Here is a 19,976-nt window from a genome sequence, read left to right as displayed (position 1 = left end):
TATTCAATTGTCAAATAAAACCACTAAAAGTAGTTCATACATTCTGTACTGTTGGGTCTGAAATGGTCCCAAAGCCTTCGAGGCACAGCACACCCTCACGTACACCTGCTGTGACTCTAGCGCTCTCAGAAGGCTCCAAGGAGTCAGGCCTACAGGGTGCTGAGACAAGCCTCACCCGCCACACCTAGAAGGGGGCTAGGCCGGGCAGACCACAGTGCATGCTCAGTCAGTAAGTGGAGCTCACGGCCCGGGAATTTTTTTTTTTTAATCTCACTTAAATATCAGTTTAGTTTGTAAACAAACAAATGAACCTTCAAGCACTTTTAAATTTTTATTCTCTTCTTTATTATAAAAATACATGTTCCTTATAAAAGTTTTACATTATAGAAAATCCAAATCTAATACATTCCACTAAAATCCTACCCCAGAGATGAGTGATTTTCTTACGACCCTGACATAAATATACAAAGTATTAAAAGTCACAAAGTTTTAAAAGATAGAAAAATGTACACACACAATGAATTTAAAAGAAAAAGAAGACAGAAAAATCACCCTGTTTTTTTATGAAAATAAAAACTCACAAAAAAAAAACCCACCTCATACCAGCATATATCATAAACTGGCTTTAAAAATTCAAATCCGGTAACAGTTACCTCTTTCCTCTAAAATACTTAGAGTGTGACCATATATTAGGAACAAGGGTGGGGTAGGGTGGGGTACAGAACACAGCTCAGCTACGGTCAGCGGCCAGCAGTGGTCAGTTTTGATTCAACCTCCCATAGCTTCGTCTCCAAGGCTCTCAGAACATCTTCCATCTACCAAATTGAAAGAGCATGAAGAAACACAAGTGTGAGTATGATTCTCACAGTTTAATGGTTAAAATAACTTTTGCCATTCTGAATGCTATGCAAGACATTAAGATGTTAAGCCTAACAAACTCCTCAGAGGAGTGAGACTAACTTGAATAAAACATAATCATAATTTCATTAGCTTTAGTTGCAACCCAACCCACATCTACAGCTACACATGCCTCAAGGAACGTTGGTATTCAGCACTGAGCTGAATGCCAGGCAGGCCAATCCGCTTAGGGCCACAAGGTACCTTTACCTGCTGAGCCTGATCGTTTGGGTTCAACCCTGAGACCTGACTGGGGATTCCACAGCTTCCTTCAGCCTCCACAGGCACCAAGCAAGCACATGGCACATGCATACATGCATACATGCAGGCAAAGCACACAGACACACTGACACATAAAAAACCATTTCAACAATTTAAATGTTGCTTTGCTCAAGGTTACAGGTCTGGGTTAGAATGAGCACTGTTCTGAGCTCAGCATGAATGTGCTCGGTGTTCTGCTGGCAGCGTTAGCTTACAGCTCAACTCCCTAATGGACGATGAGCACTTTCTCACTGTGAAGGGCTAAAAGCAAAACAGATGACATCACAGGGTCAAGTGGAGGGGTCATTTGGTCACTGTAGGAAATTGTTCAAACAATGCGTCTTTCTGGGCTGTCCTGCCAGGGCAAACTCTGACTCTTTCAGGCAGGCAGTCCAACTGAGTGTGGTCTGTGAGCAGAATGCTGCAGCTTGCTTGCTAGCAAGGACCTTGAAACGCCATAGAGTTGTGGCAGTGAACACAGCTCTGGCTGGTATCTCAGCCATGAGGCTGGAAAGCTAAGAAATGGGCTAATTCCAGCCGTAAAAGCCACAGTTTTAGTCCTCTCCTTAAAGACTCATGTGGTCAGAAAAAGAGAAATATACAGTAAAGAGAGATTCAAAGAGAAAGAAAACCTCTAACTGGTTTACAGTGTGTTAAAAATATATGCAGGCTAAAGGTTAAAGTCATTAAAAATAAAAAATAAAGAAAGGGAGAAATAGGGTGTGGTGGTACATACCTTTAATCCCAATGCCTGGGAGGCAGAGGCATATTGACCTCTGTGACCTCAAGGTGTGGTGGTACACACCTTTAATCCCAATGCCTGGGAGGCAGAGACAGATCTCTGTGAGTTCAAGGTGTGGTAGCACACACCTTTAAGCCCAGCACTGGGGAGGCAGAGACAGAAGGATCTCTGTGAGTTCAAGGATAGCCTGGTCTACAGAGTTATTCCAGGACAAAGATATACAGAGAACCTGTCTCAAAAGCCAAAAGTTAAAAGTAAAAATAAAAGAAATAGAGGTTGAAATAAAGCCGCATAAAGATGGAAAATACACAGAGAATCTTGATACTGTGTGTTATTATGCTCTCTTTGAATTGTTTGAATGCTGAGGAAGGAGCAACAGCTGCTAAAAGACTTTTGTTTATAAATGCTGCTGAATTAATCCAATATAGATATTTTGAAAATACCTTGGCTTCAAAATTGAAGTCAAAAGGTATGCTACTTTGGAGAAGAGATTCTACTTTTGTTTCCACAGAAAACGAGAGGCTCTGGATTTATTCAGAGTTAAGAAAAATCATCTTTGACCAGGGGAGACCTCCTGAGAAATCTCCGGTAGGAACAGATGGCCTGGATGTCTGAATTCTACATCCAGAACAGATTCAAGACTGCTGCCTGAGATGATCAAGACTCACAGGATACTCCAGTCAGGACTTGATTATAACTCTAAATTTTCTTTAGGTCCCCATAAGATCATCAGCGCCCCCAACCAGCAGGAAGTAGCCTAAAATACTACGCCCACATTCCCAACAAATGGACTATGGGTATTTTCCTTTGTTTAAAAAAAAAAAAAAAAGAGGGAAATGGTGTGGGAGAATTGTCTGTATCTGTCAATCATATTTTAATAAAACACTGATTGGCCAGGCAGGCAGTATAGGCGGGAAAGCCAGACAGGAAGTAGGGGTGGAGCAATGAGAACAGGAGAATTCTGGGAAGCAGGGAGGTTCCTCAGCCATTCCTGCGCAGACCACTGAAGAGGCAACATGTAAGCTGTCACACTAAGAAAGGTACTGAGCCCATGTGGTTAACATAGATAAGGATAATGGGGTAATATATGTTATAAGAGTTAACAAGAAGCCTGACCTAATGGGCCAATCAGTTTATAACCTTATGGAGTCCTGTGTGTGATTTTTCCTTGGGATTTGCTGGCTTGTTGGGGTACTGGGCAGGACAGAAACCCCAACAAGCCAGCCCCTTATGTTACAAATTTAGAGCAAAATTACCTGCTTTATAGACTTCTCTATTTCAACTCTGCTTTCCAGACTGAAAAGTTCCTTGTCTTGCGGCACGATCTGCTTCTCAGAGGACCCTAAAGTGTAACTGAGATGTGGAACAGTACGAGTTAACATATGAGAAGGATCTAGCACCAACTTCACAGCAGCCAGCAATGTCAGCTCCAAGTCCATCACTACAAGCACCAAGTAACTGAAGACCACACTCCCTGTTTGTGGAGCCCTTCTGAGGACATTGGACCACATCATCTCACTCCTCTCATGGCTTCTTCCCAGTAGCCCCACACATCCACTTTCCATTATAAATATTCCCCTTTGGAATAAGCCCCCTCCCCAGGCAAAGCTCAGGGTCACGGCTCAAGGTCAAAGGCAAGCAGAGCATCCCTAGGAAACCAAAGCTTATTTTATGTGACTTTCTAGAAACACGAATATTTCCAAGTTTGACTTTTAGTAAGTAATTATTTAATAAGTAGTAATAATGACCAAGAGTCGGACAACCTCAGGGTCAGACAGGCGGTTGGGAGGAGTTGGGGACACCTGCTGCTCCTGGACGGGCTGAGTTCAGATCCCAGCACCCACATGGCAGATCACAACCCTCCCGACTCCAGTTCAGAGGATCCCATGACCTCTTCTGGTTTCCAGGGAACCAGACTTGCATGTGGCACACATACATACACGCAGGCAAAACACCCATAAACATAAAATAAAAAAGTAAGTGTCAAAAAATAAGATTTAGACAACCTCAACACTGCCTTCCAACTTGTGTTTTCCACAGCTCTCTAGGGTTGTGGCGTATTATCATTTGAAAATGTACTAAAAATTTCTTTAAAAAAAAAAAAAAAAAGCAGCATCCTGGACCATAAGAAAAGGAAGTCTGGTGCCAACTATCACATAAATCTCAACAAAAGGAAAGACACACAATGCCTTCCCATTTCTTTAAGGTTTTTATCCATATAAAGCCATATAAAATGACTTGGTGCCATTTGTCAAGGAAGACATTTTCTAGGGCTGGAGAGATGGCACAGCAGTTAAGAGCACTGGTTGTTCTCCAGGGGATCTGAGTTCAGTTCCCAGCACCCACATGGCAGCGCACAATGGCTGCAGTTCCACCCCCAGAGCACTACCGCCCTCTTCTGGCCTCTACAGGCACTGCACACATGCAATGTACAGATATAAATATAGGCAAAACACCCACACCCATGAGATAATAAAGGGAAAATAGGTCTTCTTTGGAATCCTATGGATTATATTCCTGAAAAAGAGCACAGTAAACAACACCACAGGAGGCAATTAACATCTTCTTTAGAAAAAAAGAAATTGGGGCTGGAGAGATGGCTCGATGGTTAAGAGCACTGGCTGCTCTTCCAGAGGATCTGGGTTCAATTCCCATACCCACATGGCAGCTTACAGTTGTCTGTAACTTTAGTTTCAGGGGACCCAACACCCTCACAGGATATATATGCAGGCAAAAAGTAATGCTCATAAAATAAAATTTAAAAAAAAGAAAAAAGAGAACTAGAAAAAAGTCACCCTATGAAAAAGAGAAAAGAAGAAATGACCTGAGAAGCCCAGGCCATTTAAGCACTGTTTTAAAACGGTAAATAAATGTCACACTGGACAAACACTTCCATAATCAACCCAGGCTCCTCAGCATGAACTCTGCCCCAATCCTAAACTCAACTCTTAAGGAGAAAAACAACTTCAATGTTGTGATCTTCTAGAGCAAAATATTCTACCCCGTTTTTTTTATACAGATAGTATCACTTTAAAACGTTTTAGACTAGCATGGTGACACGTCCCTGTGATCCTAGCCCTTGGAAGACTGAGTTCAAGGCTAGCCAGGGACACCACCACCTCCAACCTTAACAACATCTAAGAACAACAAAGCAAGCTGGGAATTTATTTCTGTTTCCTGACTGAGCTGCAGTATGGGCAGCTGCCTCAAGCTCCTAGGACCATCTTCCCCATGGCTTGACTGGACCCACAACGTCTGAGTCCAAACAAACCATTCTGTCTTACCAAGAAAGCCAGCTGGGCACAGTGGCACACACCTTTCCTTCCAGTTCTTGGGAGGCTGAGGCAGTGGATCTCTAAGAATTTAAGGCCAAGATGGTCTACACAAGGTCCAGGCAAGTCAAGGCTACAACGAGACTCTGTCTTAAGAAAAAAAGCAAAACAAAAAAAGGGAAGGTTACGGTGTTAAAATAATTTGTATCTTCCTCCTTCCATTTTATCTTACTGGGTAACCCGCGACACAGCTCCCTCCTGCCCCCGCCTCTGGAGTGCTGCGGCTACTGGTGCGTCCCCACGCTGGGCTGAAGGGCCCTCTCTTCTATGCACTTGCCCACCTTCAGGTCACTGTCACTGACCCTGGTGAGCACAAATCTGGGACCCGGCCTTTTGCTCTGTAACACGGAGCACAGCCTGCTTAGTGATCCATCCATGTGAGTTGATTTGTGGATTATAAAATTTTGATTTAAACTTGTCTGGTTTTAAAAGATGCCAAACAAAACTACCAATTAATTACTGGATAAAATCACTGCTTTAAAAAAATTAAGGAGAAAAATGTAAGAAATTAAACAAGCATGGCAAAAGTACCTCAAGCAAGGAAAGTATTGTCCTTTTCTCCTTAAAATGTCCTTTACTGATGCACAAAGTCTTAGCGTCACATCTTTATAAGGACAAATTGAGGATTGGTATGAGCTGATCTAATTTTTATTTCCCTTTTTAAAAAGGTCAATCAATTGGAAGGTCATTAAGACATCTGGAATTGTTCTGAGGGGTAAGGGTTCCCATATATAGCACTGGCTTTTTCTATCTGGCAACCCAGGGCTTCTGGAATGAGCATAATCCCCTGTGTAGGGAATTCCAATTAAACTCAGAAACATACACACACATAATAAAATAGCAGGCTTCCATGTGGCCTTTTCAAATGATCAAAGAAGCTACGGATGGCTGATGGCCATTTTCTTTAAGGAGCAGCCCTGGCAGGTGGACCGCCCCAGTGGACAGCCACACACACAGGAGCAGAGGCAACAAAACTGGACTTGATAGGTTATTTAAATTAAAAAAACAAAGAGGCTTGGAAGCTTTGGAGGGAAGCAGTGGGATGGAGCTGGGAAAAGTTAGGGTGGATATGGTCGACACATTGTATAACATTACCACTAAAAACTTTTAATCAAAAAACTATCTGAAATTAGGGGCCTGTAGCACCTGTTCACCTTGTTCCCTAATGCTTTTTAGAAATCTTGAAGAATACATTTTCTTGAATTTTTGAAAAAAAAAAAAAACAGAAAATGCAAAGCAAAAAACAAAAAAACACCAGACAATTTTTTCGAGACAGGGTTTCTCTGTAGCTTTGGAGCCTGTCCTGGAGCTAGCTCTTGTAGACCAGGCTGGCCTCGAACTCACAGAGATCCGCCTGCCTCTGCCTCCCAAGTGCTAGGATTAAAGGTGTGCGCCACCACCACTTAGCCAGACAATTGTTATTATAGTAAATAACTAAGCTTGTATTCCTAGTCTTCCAGAACACCAAAGGAACTCCTTTGTGAACCAACTTTATTACAGTAAATAACTAAGTTTATATTTCTAGTTTTCTATAATACCAAAGAAACTCCTTTGTGAACCAATTTTATTATAGTAAATAACTAAGTCTGTCTTTCTAGTCTTCTACAATACCAAAGGAACCCCTTTCTGAACCAATTTTGAAATGCCAATTCTTCCTGACAACCTTCTGGGAGTCAGGGGGGATTCCAAGTTGCAAGGATGGGCCGGGCGGTGGTGGCGCAGGATGGGGATAGGAAAGTGGGGACAGTACTCACTGGTCCACACAACTGCTTCAAAACAACTTGATCCCAGTGTCTGGGAAGCAGAAGCAGGAGACCATGACTTTGAAATCAGCTAAGAGTGTGTTCTGAAACTGGTGGTGACACACACTTGCAATCCCAGCACTTGGGAGGCAGAGACAGATGGATCTCTGAGCTTGAGGTCAGCCTGGTCTACAAACCGAGTTCCAGGGCAGCCAGGGGTTAAACAGAGAAACCTTGTCTCAAAAAAACAAAATCAAAAATTAAAAAAAAAAAAAAACCGCAATATTTACTTTCAAAAAATTTCTCATATTTTTGCCTCTCATTTAGTGTCTGACTTTCCCGATACCAAATAAATTAGACACAAAGTGTGTGTTGGGGAGGGGGTGACTCTGTCAGAAATTATTACTCAAAAATATACTTGAGCCCAACAGTGTTGATTTAGTTCTGTTGTTCTAATACTAATTTCATTGTTTTCAACTGTGAGAAATCAATCCCGAGGCAGCCTACCTTTCAATGGCTTTCACGCTGAGGCAGAACAAGTCCCTCTTGTAGTCCAGGCTCTTGGGAGTGCATTTGTACACATAGCCGAGGTTCAAGGAGCAGCCTGTGCAGTACAGAGTCTCAAGAATGCTGCAATAAAGGAATGGCACTGCTTAGGGAGAAAGTAGCAAATACATATGATAAAAATCCTCCTTGCTAAAACCCACACGCTGAGGGCTGGCTAGACGGCTCAGCAGGTTGCCAAGCAAGACAACCTGACTCAATTCCCAGAACCCATATGGTGAAAGAAGAGTTGTCCCGACCTCCATAGACACAGACTCAGACAGACAGACAGACAGACAGACAGGATTTAAAGAAACAAAAATGAAATCAAGCTCCACAAGCCCCGAGCTGCTTCAGGTGAGGTGAAAAGGAGCTATCTTCGAGTTGCTGTTTTCCTTTTGTGGCTCTCTGCCTGCCCCATCTTCCCATGGCAAGTGCTGAGGTGACAAGCAAGCACCACCACAAGCAGGTTCATCCTGACTGTATGATGTCATATGTAAGGAAGAAGAAAAACGAGGTAATATGACTGCAGGAGAATGCAAACAGCCACTCTAGGCCACAGGGCTCTGGAAAGCAAATGGCAAGGACATGAACAAAAGGCTGAGGCAGGGTTTCCAGAATCGATAGTGCTTGATCTACTATTAATACAAACTATTTGAAATCTGGAAAATCAACGAAGTCTACACATCCTTTACAATGTCCAAGCAATCACCTCGGGTCATTAATACTCTAGGTAGGAAGGTAGGCGGTTTCCCTACAATGACAGAGAAGGTGCATTCCAGACTACCAGGGTCTGCTGTAAGCATCAACTCTGTACTGTGGCAGAGAGCAGCAGACAAACAGAACCCAATACTCTGCTCCCCTAACACAGTCACACAACACAAACCCAGGCCAGGCCAGGAGTGGTGGCAGCACTCAGGAAGCAGAGGTAGGCAAGGATCTATGAGTTTGAGGCTTGGTCTACAGAGCGAGATCCAGGGAAGTCAGAACCGTACAGGGAAACCCTGTCTTGAAAACCAAGAAACAGGGGCTGGAGAGATGGCTCAGAGGTTAAGAGCACTGGCTGCTCTTCCAGAGGTCCAGAGTTCAATTCCCAGCAACCACACGGTGGCTCACAACCACCTGTAATTAAGATCTGGCGCCTTCCTCTGGTATGCAGGCACAAATGAAGGCAGAATATTATATACATAATAGATAGATAGATAGATAGATAGATAGATAGATAGATAGATTTTTAAAAAAAGAAGAAAAACCAAGAAACAAACAAACACCCAGTCCCCACACCAGTGTGCAATTCTACTCTAGTGGGGATCAGGCAGGTTTGCAGACCTTAGGAGAAAAGTTCTCCAAAGTTAGGTGAAGGCATGTGGAAAGATTAGCTACATATACTCTCGTCTGGCTGAGGCATAAAGGACTCTGCTAGGAGAAAAGACAGCCGCAAAGGTTGAGCTGTACTGGCCCATGCAGTGTTAACTAGGTTTGTCCAAAGAGCATTATCCCCCACTGAGCATCATTCTGGTCCCTTATTAAATAGTTAAATACAGCTTCATAGTTTTCCCTCTTGAGACAGGGTCTTATGAATGCCAGGCTAGCCTTAATCTTGCTACGTCTCTATGCTATGAATAGTTTTAAACTCCTGATCCTTCTGCCTCCAAACTTCCAAATGCTAGTATTATAGGTGTGTCTCACCATAGCCAGTTAAGGGACTCTGGCCAGTTTGGAAGTGGCAGGCATGGCTCTGGCAGGCCTTGCCCTTCTCCCCTATCCCCTTTGCTGTTAAAAAACTGTTAGATTACACTCCTGAAGCTGCCACCAAGGCCAATTCCCTTATTTGGCCACTTCCTCCTCCTGAGGCTGACCACGAAGGTTCAGCTATCAAAGTATGAAAGTCCAGCAATCAAAAGCCCTCTTTGGCTCACCTAACATGCCCAGTTAAAATTAAATACCTCCGGGGCTAGAGAAATGGCTTAACAGTTAAGAGCTCTTGATGCCCTTTCAGAGGACCCAGGTTCAATTCCCAGCACCCACACGGCAGACTACAGCTCACAACTGTCTCTAACTCCAGTTCCAGGGGATCGAACACACTCACAGAGACAAGCAAGCAGGCAAAACTCCAACGCACATAAAATAAATAAATAATTTAAAAATTAAGCCCCTCATCCTATCAAGGGGCTTCCCCTTGCATCTTCCTAAGTGTCCTGTCAATCTCCTTTCCCCAGGGGCAGTCCTTTGTTGTTGCTCTCCCACCCCAGAACAAACAGGACAAAGAGCCCTTCCCCATTTCCCGTGACCCCTTCTTCATCCTGTCTCCTGGGTTTGTCTCTTATTCCTTGCCCACCGTCCATCTGGGGCAAATAAGCCTGAGAACCTGGTCTTGGGCGTCCTGAGCCCGTGCCTTTCCTTTCACCAAGCTAGTTAAATCAACCTTTGGCATAAACTCACTGTGACTGCTAGAACTGTCTGCTCCCTTACATTGTATTTTGAGACACTTTCCTGTCAACTAGAGCTATGTCCAATACAGGCTACTCATCACATCACTGGACTCAGTTTTCTGTATTTCTCCTCATAACTGCTCCTCCAGTCTTCCAGCTCCCGTTGCACACATTGGCTCTCCCTCCAGGTCCACGCACATCTTCAAACTGTCCTTACAACCCAGGGTTCCCCAAACTTGTGCATCTAAACTACCACTCCACGTGAGAATTACAGTCCCAACATGCACCAAATTCATCACTATTGGACTTTTAGATCTACTGTTGATAAAGTATTAAATATACACCACAAAGGATTATTATTTCAAAAAGGTTTTAACTCCTGCTTAATATTGGACCTGTCTTCACTAAGTACCTGTCTTTGCCGTCATGTCAAAGGGCCACCCAAGAGCCAGACAGAGTCAGACAGGCAGCATCACCTTCCCACAGACACTCAGATGGTTTTAGTTATGGTACAACAAGGATCAAAACTGATGGCCACCTGGTAAGATTTCACTAGTGATATAACTGGCTAGGTAATCTGCTAGCTACTTATCCTATATTAAGCTTCTACGGTGTTTTAAAAGGAATTTTCGTAAGAGATAAAATAACATGTTGGGGCTGGGGAGATAGGTCAGTGGTTAAGAGCATGTACTGTTCTTGCAGAGGACCTAAGTTAGGTTCCCAGAACCTACATAGCAGCTCATATGGGTAGTAACCTATACGCCCAACTTCAAGGGGATCTCTAGGCAGAAGTTCCTGTCCCAGCTGCCTGGTCCCCAATAACTAACTCAGAGGCTGAATATGAGTTATAACTGCTCAGCCAATAGCTCAGGCTTGTTACTAACTAGCTCTTATATCTTAAGTTAATCCATATTCCTTATGTATGCTTTGCCATATGGCGGTACCTTTATTAACATGACACATTCGTCCTGCTCCCTCTGTATCTGCCAGCAACCTCTGACTCCGCCCTTCCTCATCCCATCTGTCTCAGTTTGGCTTTCCTGTCCAACTGTATTGTGCTCAGGTATTGGCCAGTCAGTTTGTTTGTTAAACCAGTCACAGAGAAACACATTCACACAGTGTAAGGAAGACATAAAAGGGATCTGACCTAGGGTTTCTACTGCTGTCCCCATGATCAAGCAATGTGGGGAGGAAAGGGTGTGTTGGCTTATGCTTCCATAGCCACAGTCCATCACTGAAGGAAGTCAGAGCAGGAACTCAGACAGGGCAGGAACCTGGAAGAAGAAGCTGATGTGGAGATCTTCAAGACAGGGTTTCTGTGTAGCCTTGGCTGTCCTGGAATTTGCTCTGTAGACCAGACTGCCTCTGAACTCACAGAGATCCCTCTGCCTCTGCTTACCAAGAACTGGGATTAAAGGTGTGTGCTGCCACCACCATCTGGGGAGGCATTTTCTTAACTAAGGGTCCCTCCTCGCAGATGGATTTAGCTTGTGTCAAGTTGACATACAGAGCCAGTACAAGATCTAGTGCCCTCTTGTGGCCTCTGCAGGCACTGCATTCACATTCACAAGCCAACTTATACATACACAGAACTTAGAAATAAGAATAAAATCTTTTTTTTTTAAAGAAATATAAAATATCTTAGGGGCTGGAGAGAGATAGCACAGTGGTTAAGGGCACTTGTTACTCTCCCAGGGAACCACCAGGTTTGGTTCCCAGCACCCACATGCTAGAGATATGGGATTCCCCTCCGTATGCTATGAATATGTTTCATTACTGTTGGTTAATAAAGAAGCTGTTTTGGCCTATGGCAGGGCAGAATAGAGCAAGGCAGAAAAATCTAAGCAGAGAGAGGAGGAAAAAAGACGCAGTCAGGGAGATGCCATGTAGCTGCCCAAAAATCAAGAGATAACAAACCATAGCCTCGTGGTAAAATATAAGATAAAAATGGGTTAATTTAAGATATAAGAGCTTGCTAAAATTACGCCTGAGCCACTGGCCAAGCAGTGCTGTAATTAATAGTTTCTGTGTGATTGTTTGGGTCTGTGACCGGAAAAGGAAAGCACAGTTTCCGCTTACAAATGGTAATAAAACACATCCACAGTATACAGAGGGGATTCCCACATCATGGTAGCTCAGTCATCCACAGCTCCACTTCCAGAGGAATCTGATGCCCTCCTCTGACTTTTGGGAGCACTAGGCACACTTGTGATGCATAAAGATACGTGCAAGAGAAACATGTACACACATAAAATAAAGCAATAGCCAGGAGGTGGTGGTGGGAGATGTCCTTAATCCCAGCACTCGGGAGACAGAGGCAGGCGGATCTCTGTGAGTTCGAGGTTAGACTGGTCTACAAGAGCTAGAAGTACAGAGAAACCCTATCTCAAAATAAATAAATAAAGTAATAAACCTTTAAAGAAAAAAGCAAACAAATAAAAACATCTGCTGTAGGAAGTCTTACAGCCAGTGGTTTCCCGCCCACTGGGGCGTGGCTCTTGTACTATATATGCTGAGCTTGTGTCTGGCCTCTTTTCCAGCTGATCTTTCTGGTTGCTGGATTCGCTTTCTGTTCTCCATTCAAGCAGAGGATTCTGATTTGTGAGTTTACCCCTAAATAAATAACCACCTATTCCGATATAGTGTGGGATTTCTTTTAAGCGTCCTTCCACATTTGGTGCCCAATGTGGGGCCGGACTCCATGCCTCCTGGGTGGACGGCCTAACGGCCTAGCCAGTCCACATTCCAGACAGTCTCCCAACCCTGCCCACTTAGCTTGCTTTTATCTAACTGGTTTTTTGTAGAATCCCCACCACAGCAGAGTTTACTGCATGTGGCAACTTGGAAATTTCCCAAGCGCAAGCACAACTGCTGCATTCCCTGGGTGGATCTTTGCTGCGTGGTGACTGTGCAGCTTCCAGTTTCCGCTCCCTGTCTGTGAGTTCTGAGTTTCTTGCTCCGTGTATGGAATTGATTTTATTGCTTTTAATTTGTCAAATAAAGTATATTTCTCAGTATCCTTCCACAAACATCTTAGTTGATCCCAAGTAGAAAACCCCACCTACACTACCAATGATGAACACGCAAATCTACATGCTATGTATACATCAAGCTTCCTAATAATTAGGAGGCTACAACACATTATCAAGATTGTTAATCAAGAAAAAGATTTAGAAAACCCTGAGACTTGAACTCCAAGGATATACTGATAAAAAGTGGGTAATCTGAATTTTCAGAATCAATCACACCCTGTACAGAAGCTCACACGAGCCCTCTCACATCTTGGTCCCATTGAATGTGGTCTGTCTTCCCAAGCCGGTGAAGAAACTTAAGTGAACAGTGCATGGCCCTCAGAACTGGGGTCTTTTGAAGGTAACTAAAACTGGACAGTCATCATGGTAGAGTCCCAGTGACTAAATCCGGGTGGCTTTATAAGAGGGAGACCAGAAGAGATACCCACCCACTAGTTTCAATCTGGCCACAGTACACTCTGCACCATCTGGGGCTCTGTCATCAAGAAGGCTACCATTGGACATGGTCTTTAGACAACGTACCCCCAGAACCATAAGCCAAAGTGTAGTGGCATTTCATTTGTATTTTAATAAATAAAGCTTGCCTGAAATCAGAGAGTAAAACAGCCCCACTGATCAGCCTTACAGACCAGGTACACAAACAGTAAACACACATCTTTAATCCCAGTAGCCACACTAGTTGCCATAGAATCCAGGCAGTACACGCCTTTAAACCCAGCCCTAGAGAGGCTTTTAATACAGAAGGAGACAGTTCTCAGCCACAGTCTCATTCTGAGATTCCTGGAGGCAGGATCGCCATTTTCAAACTGAGGTTGAGGTGAGAGACAGTGGCTGGCTGCTTTGCTTTTCTGATCTTCAAGCTGAACCCCAATTTCTATCTCTGAGATTTTATTAATTGTGCTTCAGCAAAGCAAGCCTCCCTCCTTTATAACTTAGCATGGTCAGGTACTCCATCACAACCCACACTAATCCAGACCCTAGAATAATCTTAGGGAACAGCAGCGGGTGGGTAGCCACTATCAGACAATCACGAGCAAGACTGAGAAGCAATACTAGAAACCATAAAAGACTTTAATCAAGGAACTGGCTCAATCATAAGATCCTCAATAAAGCAGGAATCAGAAAAGCAAGGAGCCTACAGTTCCTTCACAACTTAAGCCTTCTGAAGCCCACCCCTGTGCTCTGGCTGACCACTGGAATGCCCCAGGCAGTCACTCAGTAGAAGGCATCCTAAGGCCCCAGCATTTGAGAGCAAAGGCAAGTGGACCTCAGTGAGTTCAAGGCCAGCCTAGTTTACAAAGCAAGTTCCAGTAAAGCCAGGACTGCTACACAGAGAAACCCTGTCTCAAAAAACAAACAAACAAACAAAAACAAAAAACAAACAAAAAAACAGAAAGGACCTCCTAAAGCAATACAGCATTTCAAAGGACAGGCCTAGATGACACAGTAAAGATCACTGGGTGAGAAAGGCAATTCCCTTCTCAGATCTCTACCAATTCTGATTACAGAAAGAGCAGCCTAGGTTTAACACCACACTGCAGTCAACATAGCTGTAAACTGTCCAGCATCAACAGACCTGACCACAGGCTTAGAACCCAACACAATAGCTGTGAGATCTAACATCTGCTTTACTGTAGTCTCTAGAGCTGCTTCAGAGCTGATTTAATGAAAACATACTAAGTACAAAACAGTGGACCTGGTCCACAGGCATGACAAATGGAGACTCGAGCAGGGAAGCAGAGAGAAAGGAACACTGCAGAGGCAGCTGGTAAACTCCAGCACCCTGGACTTACTAGAACCAGCGCTACAGCCTAGTGAGAGGCAACCCCTAGGCCAGAGAGATGAACAGTCAAGAGCACTGGCTGTCCTTGCAGAGAACCAGGTTCAATTCCCAGTACTCACATGGCAGCTCACACAGTTTCTAATTCCAGGGGATCCAATGCCCTATTCTGACCTCTGTGGGCTTCAGGCACACATGTGGTGAACATATATACATACATACAAAACACTTGTACATATAAAATAAGGATAAAAAATCTAAAAAATAAAGGTGAGGGGGCTGGAGAGATGGCTCAGTGGTTAAGAGCATTGCCTGCTCTTCCAAAGGTCTTGAGTCCAATTCCCAGCAACCATATGGTGGCTCACAACCATCTGTGATGAGATCTGGTGCCCTCTCTGGCCTGCAGGCACACATGTAGGCAGATACTGTATGCATAAAAATATTAAAAATAAATAAATAAATAAAGGTGAGGTTTTTTTTTACTGCCAGCAACATAACCTCTCACACCTACATGTCATCTTTCCCAATATCGATGCAATTTTCCTTGAGTTTCTGTACCACTGAACTACACTTTATCTGAATAAGGTATCTAGCATTATTAAAGCTTTAATGTCAGTATCACCTTTTGCTTCTCTGGGTACTACCTAAAGTTAGTTTCTATGCCTCAGCAAGACACAGTTCCTATTTGGGGTAGCAATTACCAAAGGCAGGACTTCCCATTCAGTTTGTTGAGGACAACCACTAGATGACAGCCACGACGAGGGCTCTGTCCCCTCAGCCCTAGCAGTGGTCACACAGAACCGAGGGCTGCTGTGTCTGTGCTTGGGACTAGTTGTTTATGGCCAGAGCCAGTCTGTCTGTGCCAGGTCACGGAAGAGGCAGGCGGCACTGAACAGGACACCTCGGGCTTGGAGATTCTCAGACAGACATGCTCTACGTTTACTTTCCATTTTCCTCAGCAGTAAACCAAAGCCTTAAATCAGTGTTAGCTACACCTTTAAAAGCTTCCACATCCTATCTAAAGGGCTGTCACCACTGAATAATGGATATTTACTTTTATATGTGTTCAATCACCATGAAAAGTTACATCCCAAGCAACCTCACAGAATCGTGGAAGACTTTTCCTTAAAATTAAACATTTTCTCTAAATGATATTCACATAAATACCTTACTTACCAACCATCTTCACCTTTGCACTTGGACAGTTTCTGTTCTTTATCCACAGACACATTAGGGGACACACCTGGAAGAGCAACACTTTGTTAGTGTGGTCTTTTACAATACAACTGAAGAAAGGGAACTTTTAACTCAACTTTAACTTTTATTGTAGAAGTCAGAGCACTAGGGAAAAAAACGACCCAAACACTGGAATTGCCAGGGCATACATGGTTCAACACTAAAGGTACAGCGGCCTTCTGGGAAGAGAGGTAGAATAACAACTTTATATCTCTGAAAACTAACAGTACTCATAAAGTGAACAAAATTACCAGGACATCAATGATGGAGAATCACATGCTAGGGAGAGTGAAATTGGGCAGAGATCAAGGAAGATGGTCGTCCCAATACCTCCAACACACAGCTCCTCTCTCTAAAAGTTCCTAGCCACCAGACATCTTGTGCTTGTCTGGACCTCACAGCTGGACCAGAGAAGCAGTACAAAACACCCCCAGAGGGAAATGAAGAAGCAGCATCACCTAGTCAATGACTCCATGTCACCCCTTCCACAGTTTGCCCTGGTAACCCCCACACCCACATATTCAGTTGTTCCGGTTGGAAGCCGAGATGGAGTCCATGAGTCTATTTTGGTTTTTACAGCTCTGGTGTCAGTTGTGTCTCACAAATCTACTCCAGCCCGGAAACACCAGCACTGCCTATTGCGGGACAACTGGTGTAGCAGAGCCGGTTAGCCTCCTTCCCTCCTTGCCTGGTCCAGGAAAGCCCGTTCTGCCCCTCCTCTGCCCCGTGTCCACTCATCAGATAGATCCCCATTCTTCATGACAGTCTACGGGTCCCTTCACCTCCTGGACCCTTCTGAAGCTTGCATTTAGTTGCACTTTGGCAACACAGGCCTGAGATCCTTTGGGTCCCGTGGGGGGTGGGAAAGGGGAGGGTAGGACCCAAGTTAGCATCTATAGATAAAGGTATCAAAAAGAAATTTTCGGGCCTCCAAACTTCACATTTCCTTGGGGACTGGAAGGATACTGGTGAGAACTAAACAAGCGGTTCAGGAATGGGAAAGTTACATTTTTTTTTCATTTTTATTAATTCGTTTTTACGTGTTTTGCCTGCCTGCACGTATGTATGCACAGCAAGCCGTGTGTGGTGGCACCAGACCCCTGTAACTGGAGTTAGCAAGAGTTGTAAACCAGCCTGCCAGTGCTGGGAACTGCACCCTGGTCCTCTGCAAGTACTCGTCCCCAGCCATCTCTCCAGCCCCTATTTTTTTTATATATGTTAATACAACTACTGGGGTTGAGAAATGGGTTTATAAATATACCAAGAAAGTTAAATCAGCATGTTGTGGCTGTTAATATAATGTAAGTATTGAGCCAGAATCACACCTATAATCCTCACTACTTAGAAAGCTGACGTAGAATCAGCAGTTCAAAGCCATTCTGGGAAACACAGCAAACCATTTCAAAACAGGAAAAAAAAAAACTTAAGAATTGTAAATGCCATAAATGTGAACAAAGCTAAATAAAACACTCCAGCTGGGGCAAGAGGGAACAGAAATTAATCTGAAAATTAATTAGTAACAATTAATAAAATTTAATCTAAAAATTAATCTTTCCTTGAAACTTTTACACCCTTCTGCATTATTTAATAAATGCAGAGAGGGTAATTCCAGTGAATCACTATGGGAAACTTTATAAAAGACTCAGAAAGAATTATTAATATGGGGATAAATAAACTCATCTAGTTTATACACGTTATATTCTAAAACCTAACAACAGTATTAATACATACAGAAAGCAAGATAGAAAAGCTATAAAAAACGGAAAAAACGAAAGTCTTAACGTTATTTCTTTAAAACCCATAAACAAAATAAACCCATTATTATACTATATCAAAAATCTCAACACAATTTTAGGCTGTCCAAATTAATGGTGGCAATGCTAAACTTCTATCAAAGAGGCTAACAGGGTGGATCACTCCTAAAAAAATCGCCTACTCAGTTAATCATCCCGTTGTCCCATGTATTTATTATCCCACGTTTTGGAGAAGAGACAACTGAGGCACAAGCTGTCGGATAGTTAGCCCAAGAACATTTAGCTAAGTCGACGGCGGCCCACAATCCCCGCACTCCCAGCAGCTGTATGATTTTAACACTTGAAGCTGCATGGGCTAACGGGGCCCGTCAGATCTGAAAAACCTCGACATTGCCCTGAAACGCTCGGTCACTTGTTTCTGAATAATGTCCACGGTGATGCTCAACCGAGGCCGTTCTGGACCCGTCTCTCGTGAGCCACGGACAGGACTCCCCTCTTCCCCGTTTGCTCACGCCCCTCTGGGAAGCCCTCCCGCCGGAGACGACGCTACCGGCCCGAGCCAGGACTGACAACTTAGAAGGATGCAGCTCTTGTCCTCCTGGCTGGTCACCCAGGTGAGCGAGTCGCCCAGCGGCCGGCGACAGCGCGCGCACAGGAACACTAGCGGGTAGTCCCCGGCCGCCTCCGCCGCCGCCTTCTCCTCGCACCGCTCCGGCTCCGCCTCCGACGTGACCGCGCTCGACATGCTCGCCCACTGCTGAAGCAGCTGGTGGCGGATCGAGCACTCTGACAGCCGCTTCTCCAGAAACGAGGAGTCGTCCCTCCTGTCCTGGCGGTGGCCTGCACAAGAAGCAGTGGGACAAGCCAGCGAGCAAGAACCCGCCATGGATTACAAATCCACCGCGCCCCAGAGGCTCACGGGAAATGCGCAGCTGCGCACGCGCGAGGACCAAGAGGCGGGGCTGCGCGCGAGGGGTGGGGCTTGAGGACCCGACAGCAGCTAATGCGCATGCTCGTCGTCGAGCTGGCGGGAGCTGTGCTGCGCTAGTCAGTGTCCCGCGGTCTCCCTAGAGGGAGACCTGCGTCTGTCTCAGCTCCTTCTGCCACCGTGGAGGAAGTCGAGGGTCTCAACTGAGCTCACCTAGTCCTTCCCCACTGTGAGCACGAGTGGACACGCCCGTGCGGGGTTAGCAGAGCCGGGCGGTGGTGGGGCTCGCCTTTAATCCCAGCACAGCAGAAACAGGCGAATCTCGGAGTTCGAGGCCAGCCTGCTCTACAGAGCTAGTTTCAGCACAGCCAGGGCTACACAAAGAAACCCTGTCTCGAAAAGCAAAACCAAACTTTACTTCCGAGTTTAGTGTCTCTGGCCACTAGCAAAAAGTTTTGAATCCAAAGTCTTCAGGTTGACCTTGCCCCTCCACAAGTTGGGAACACGCCAGGAAACTATTTTTGCCTTCTCTAAATATGACTTTAACTTTTTGTTTGTTTTTGAAGCTGTTGTGTTGTTCAGGCTGCCCTAGAATTCATTATGTAGTCCACCCACAGTGACCCTCCTGCTTCAGTCTCCCAAATGCTGGGATTACAGGCCAGTCTTTGAGTGATTCTTCCCATATTAAATGATCAGTAATCCCTGAGCTATTAATGAAGACCAAACATTGGAATATGTGTGAGGATGCCATGCCTGTGTTAATTAGCTTCCAAGTAGAAGAAAAATGCTTCAAAGAATATAGGGTGTTTCCACCCAGCGAATTATCTTTTTTCCCTACTGTTTTTGTAGAGTGACCCTGCCCTACACTGTCTGCGTTACCTGAGCAACACCACCCACATGAGTAGTGGAGGTTGGGTAGTATCTTTGAAATTCAATGGATGATTATTTGCCTCAGACTTAGGGATTCTATGGTCAATACTAAAAATGCTATAGTAGGGGATATCCCAGTACGTCAGTCCTCATTCTCAGCAAAAATATCTTGTAAGAAACACAGCTCTCACCTCAAAGCAGCTAACAGAGTTTATTATGGAGCCAACTAGGAGTGGCCATGGCCCAAGAACTTGGATTCCATGTCCAATGTGGCATCAGTGTCATCAAGTGTTAATAGTATGTGAGGAGGCACAGAAAATGTGCCCATTTGACAGTTAAAGAGGGCGGCTTTTATTGTAGTTAAGAAAGAGAAAATGTCCAGAGGCATCTGGAAGAGTTCCAGAGTAGAGAGGAAGAGATGCTGCAC

At 44.4% G+C, this 19,976-nt stretch overlaps 1 protein-coding gene across 1 annotated transcript; it reads right to left on the bottom strand.

The window, feature by feature from the left end:
* Window positions 1–318: 318 nt before the first annotated feature.
* On the bottom strand, window positions 319–18,661 carry Mis18a (MIS18 kinetochore protein A). The gene is made up of 5 exons (XM_048422746.3): window positions 18,322–18,661; window positions 15,938–16,004; window positions 7,482–7,604; window positions 3,157–3,253; window positions 319–815 (listed from the first exon to the last, which is right to left on the bottom strand). Exons 1-5 carry the CDS (start codon window positions 18,635–18,637, stop codon window positions 741–743), a joined length of 678 nt encoding a protein of 225 aa, XP_048278703.1. The 5' UTR covers window positions 18,638–18,661; the 3' UTR covers window positions 319–740.
* Window positions 18,662–19,976: the final 1,315 nt, after the last annotated feature.

Source organism: Myodes glareolus, chromosome 2, assembly GCF_982192425.1.
Source record: "Myodes glareolus chromosome 2, mMyoGla1.1, whole genome shotgun sequence".
Lineage (NCBI taxonomy): Eukaryota > Metazoa > Chordata > Mammalia > Rodentia > Cricetidae > Myodes > Myodes glareolus.
Note: the sequence above shows the minus strand (reverse complement) of the source record. Positions and strands in the feature narration are given on the sequence as shown.